The sequence below is a fragment of the Microtus ochrogaster genome, chromosome 15, assembly GCF_000317375.1.
Source record: "Microtus ochrogaster isolate Prairie Vole_2 chromosome 15, MicOch1.0, whole genome shotgun sequence".
Classification (NCBI taxonomy): domain Eukaryota; kingdom Metazoa; phylum Chordata; class Mammalia; order Rodentia; family Cricetidae; genus Microtus; species Microtus ochrogaster.
The window spans coordinates 11706550-11711789 of NC_022017.1; the positions used below are offsets into that span (position 1 = coordinate 11706550).

General features: G+C 47.3%; 1 protein-coding gene across 14 annotated transcripts in view; it reads right to left on the minus strand.

The window, feature by feature from the left end:
* Positions 1-3450: 3450 nt before the first annotated feature.
* Positions 3451-5240, minus strand: part of Rbfox2 (RNA binding fox-1 homolog 2) — a 241572-nt gene continuing 239782 nt past the window's right edge. For all 14 annotated transcript variants that reach the window (XM_013348772.2, XM_013348774.2, XM_013348783.2 and 11 more), the window contains one exon: positions 3451-3767. In XM_013348772.2, coding sequence (XP_013204226.1) covers positions 3713-3767 — 55 coding nt within the window. In that variant the 3' untranslated portion in view covers positions 3451-3712. The remainder of the gene's footprint in view (positions 3768-5240) is intronic.

The window sequence follows — 5240 nt, forward strand, 5'->3', positions numbered from 1 at the left end:
ACCCAGAGCCTGCTTGGGGTGGGGCCCTGTTTCCCGCTCTGGCTCGGGCATGGCAATTGCCTGGCTGATGAGGAAAGCAAAGGTAAAGGAAGAACACAGGAGAGGGAAGGCGTGGGAAGAGGCTTCCGGACAGCAACATTTCCAAAAATATAGTGTTTTATGCAACAGAGAATCAAGTGTCACTGGTGTATACTACAAATGGTCAGACATTCTCAAGAGCATGACAAAATAAAACACACGTTCACATCAGATGTTCACCGTGCCCACTATTGTTTCCTATCTGAAAACAGTGCAAACAGGTAACTTATGCTTTAAAACACCACAACCCCTTTCCCCACCCCCCAAAGTCCCTTTCCTCCTAATATCCGGGGAAAAGTCTGCAGTTCTGCAAACATTGCCATGCTAGAGTTTCGAGTAGTGGAGAACTGGCTAGGCCAAAGGGGAAGGTTCGGCAGGCAGCTCCCTGCCCCTCCTGACACACCTGTGTTCCAGACTGCCCTTGGTTGGTCTTGTTCGCCTGGCACAGGAACAGGGGCGCACTATGCTCTTCTTGCATATCCTTGGGGATGCTCCATTCATCTCACAGTCCCTTATGTCTGGAAGCTACATGACTAGGTACAGGAAGGAGGGGGTCACAGATCTGCAGGCTGCTCCTCTAGGAACACACAGCCTAAACTAAGCAGTTCAGCCCTGAGGAGGTCCACATTTTCAGAAAAGCCACGAGCTCCCCTTAAACTAAGAGCCAAGTGTCAGGTCGTTTCCAAGGGAAAAAAGCATGCTGGCTCAATTCAGACTGTGGCCGCTGCAGGGGTGATGGTGACTGGTGACAGGAGGTTCCGGGAAACCTGAGAGCCTTAGAAATGACAGGTAACACGGTGGATCTGGGCTGAGGTCGAACTAAGTAACACAAAAATGCTAGAAAAGACCTAAGGCAGCTCTCCGGGCTGAAAGAGGGACAGCCAGACAAACGTTTTCACTACAAGTCTCCTTAAAGGAGCCCAGCCTCTAAGTAAGAGTCACAGCATAGAAAGCTCAGGCTGCACCAGCCTGCAAAGCTGAGCATGTCAGTCCCATGCTGCGCTCTAACATCAGTCATCTTGGAGACCACCACCCAGCATCCTTTATAGTCACAAATGCCCGTCTCCTCCAGCTCGCTTCCCAAAGCCGTCCAACATGCCAGCGCTGTGGCCTTGAGGACCAACCATGAGGCGGCAGATACAGTGGAATCCAGACACTTGGGAGCCCCAACTCTCCTGAAATCCAAAGACCCTTGCATAAAAAGCCAATTCCATCTAGTCTTCCTTGGAAAAGGAAGCCGAGGAAGTGGCACGGGAGAGTGTCCTTGTACAAGAAGCACAGACACACTGGCAAACAACTGGCCTTGGAGGCCTCAGCCAGAACCAGCTGAACTGAAGTGCGTGAAGGCCCCTCCAGCATGGGCCATGGGAATTATCTTCCTCACCCTGCCAGGGCCACTCTTATTCCTGTCTAGGAGAAAAGAGAAGACCCTTCTTAAATTCTTTCCCCATGTCTCCCCTTTGTGGATACAGTTGTTGAGGGATTGGCCTAGTCTTCCTTGGGTGAAGAGGCCTTTTTTAAAAAATGGCCCTTATTAAACATGACCCCAAATTTCTGTTCCTTTAGTCAGGAAATGCTCTCAAAATGAAATAAAAGAAACAAAAATATCTCTGCCCTCATTCTCTAGAACTCCAAAAGGCCCTAGCCCATCCTTTCCCCCAACTAAAATATTTATGTACAGACAAAGAAAACTGTCACAACAGCAACAACAAACCAAACTTTGGCCTTGGGGAAGGGACTCCATAAATGGCCAGTGGATGGCCCCAGAATCAATGACTACACTGAAGTCTCTGGCTTCCATGCTGTCTCCTCGGCTTTCACAGGAGACAGGCTGTGAGAGCAGGACAGTCTGTTCAACTGCAGGCCAGGGCCCGGCTTACAAAGGATGCTTGATGCGGTCAACGTCAGCCATTTTAATTCAGGGACACGAATCCTTTATCAGTCAAAAACGTGTAGAGGCAGAGGCAAAAACAGTAACAAAAGAACCAAAACCCCAATAAAAATAAACCTAAAACAAACCAAAACAAAGCCAAAGCTAGTGTCTCTAAACTACTCCCTTTAGCAGCGACTCCTTAGGTAAACTGACCAGGGAGCCATCTGATGTGCCCTTTTCCTACTGCTTTCATTCTGGAGCCTCTATGGGACCCTTGTCATATCAGGCACACCTCAGATCTAGGGGAGAAGACCTTTGGAAACAAAACCGAAGCCAGGTTTTACTGACAAGGCCCCTGCAGGAGGACCTTGCATTTTACACCCTTCTTCCAAGGTAGGCTTGGATTCCATGGCCTGTCCTGTTTATGTTCCCCAAGGGGCTCGGGTGCTTGCTGGGACTCTGGAGGACAGTGTGAAGCTGGGTGCAGCAGTCACAGGGGCGGGAGACTCATGAGGCTTTGGAAGATGGAAGTTCCTATGGCTTTGGAGTGAGTACAAAGTGCCTCTGCCTGCCCTACCTGATTACCACACTGCAGGGACAGCCGACCTAGGGCTCGGCTCCTCGTCCTGCCCCAGCAGAGGCTTTTTGATGCCCGTGTCACTCTGTACTGACTTTGTGCTGCAGGAGAAGGAAGGGACACCAGGCTGGACTTCCCTTCTCTCCTACACACTCTTTAATGGCTCTAACAATCTGTACTTTCAGTCCTCAAGCTGTGCCCAGATACCTGGGGGATCTGGCCACTGACTACTCATTCTTCTGTCCCTGGGTCCTAGATTCCTGAATCTTGAGGACATGGGAGTAGCATGTTAATAAAAGAATAGATGAGCTGCACAGTGGCTCAACTAAAGGGGCAGCAGCCCAGCAGGAATGCTGGGGTTTTCTGTTTCCTATTCTGGAGCTCACTCCAAGGTCAGTTTTCTACTGAGGTGTCTCTTACCCGCAGCCTGAGAGCATGCTGGGAAATACCAGCTCCGTATTCCCAAACTATGCCAGCACTCGCAGGCTGTGAGTGTAAATGATTGTAAAAAGAATGCAAAGCCAGGAGGGAAGAGGAGAGAAAAGCATCTTTTAAATTCTCCTGTTTTACAAGCACAAACAGACTCCTACCTAGCGGCCTGTGGATTCCAGCCACAGCCAGTCAGAGTCTCCGGCCAAAGACAGGACAGAAGAACACACTGCTGCAGAGCTGGCCCACTCTGCTTGCCCCCCAGCCACTCAGCACCAGATACACTTTGGTAATTCTGTCTGCTGGCTTCTGATCCAATACGTTTCTCAGCTCCTTCCTCCTGGGCTGCCTCTTCTGTGACTGACAGAACAAGCTAAGCACGAACGTATAGATGTGGAAATGCAGTTATCTTTTTTTAACCAGTTTTAAAAAATTAAAATAACAAAAAAAATCAAAAACAATCCTCCCCAAAAAAACCAAAAACAATCCTCCCTCCAAGACAAAAAACCCAAAAAAATCAAAAACAAAAAAACAAACAAACAAACAAAAAAAAAGCACAATCTTTGGAACAAAAGAATTAAAGGCAGAAATTTAAAGGAAAAATACATATTCAAAGAACATAGTGAGGTATAAAAAAGTATTCTCTCTTTTTTGTTTGTCTGTTTTCCTCTTCATCTTGCTATAGAGTCCTCTACTAGTAAATATTGCAATAGCCAGGCCTCATGAACTGGGGGCTGTCCCATCTGCAGGGGGTCTCACGTCACTTCAGTAGGGGGCAAATCGGCTGTAGCCACCTCGGTACAAACTCGCCTGTAGTAATTAGAGACATAAAAATATTGAAAGGTGATGAGAAGCATTAGAAACGAAGCACCAAGTCCCGAGAAGGGGTCGGTCACCATCACTCGGGCAGCCCAGGTGGGGGGCAGCACAATCGCTTACCCCACAATTCCCACAATGACTAGGCAGAGAAGGCAGACCTGGCACAGTTTCTAACTAGTTCTTTAAAGAGAAGTCCTACAAGTTTGCATTTGTGATGCTATTAGCATCCTGACAGGAACTGGACTGGGAACTCCCTTCTCACATGTGACCTGGGAGAGTGTGTTACTTCTGACTTCTTCTTGGCAGAGGTGGTCACATCCTGGCTTGAGATGATGCTACATTTAAACCTAAATCAGTCTTTCAACCAATGAAACAGATCTCCTCCATACATCTACAAAATACAGGTGTCTCAATATCATGGGGCACCGATTTCTGAAATGCTCAGGGATGCCCAAACTCATTAGCTCTAGTCCTCTGTTAGGAGGGTTTAGTGTTCTTGTATAAGCAGACACATGCTCTGCAAATGAATCCTCTCTCTAGTGTACGAAAGCCTACAGAAGGTAACGTGCTCTCTGCAAACCACTGTCATACTGCATTGTTTGGGGAGTAACGGGAGTGAGTTCCACGAGGATAATCTCTTCCTGATATTGGAGTCTGTGTGAGCTGCAGATGTGCAGAGTCACCCTGGCTAGTTCCTCATTGTTATCAACTCACTTTCTCTGGTATCTTGTTTCTTTCTATGAGAAACTTCTCAGGAATCTTACCCTGAATCTTTCTTTCAGTGTAGGGGCTTTATTGTTTAGCATGAGATAAAACAGTGTCATTATGGAATGGCTTGTCCTTGTAGCTATGAATCCCAACGAGCAGGAAAGGCATCTAAGCCACATCCAAGAGGGCTACAGAGAGAACATTAGTCCTATGGGTTATTCTAGACATGCTTTAGATGCTTCTTCCCTACAACTGCTACTAGAAACTGCCTCTACAGAGTTGACAATACTGTGAGTCCCAATATATCAGAAGGCAGGGGGATAGCAGGGACATTGTTAGACCTTGGCAATTAAAAATTGAATACACTACTGTGAAAACTGGGCATCTTGACATAACGAAGCCCTTGATACTATCGAGAACACTATGTATGCACCTGGCACTGGAACCCAGTCCCTTCATCTTCTTTAAATGATGTCATTACGTGGGGGAAGACTGTCACCATCAATCCCTTCCTTCGCACTGCCTTTCCAGACATACAGTAAAGAAAAGAACAGAAACTCCCAGAGTCTCAAATGGCTTCCATACCTTGGCAACAGATGACAATGTATCACTTCCCCAGATCTTTCCAAGTTTGTGTGTAGAAGTCAGGAGTAACATAGTTTAAGAAAAAACCGTATGCACAAGGTGGATACACACACCTTTGATTCCAGAACTTGGGAGGCAGAGGCAGGCAGATCTCTGTGAATTCTAGGCCAG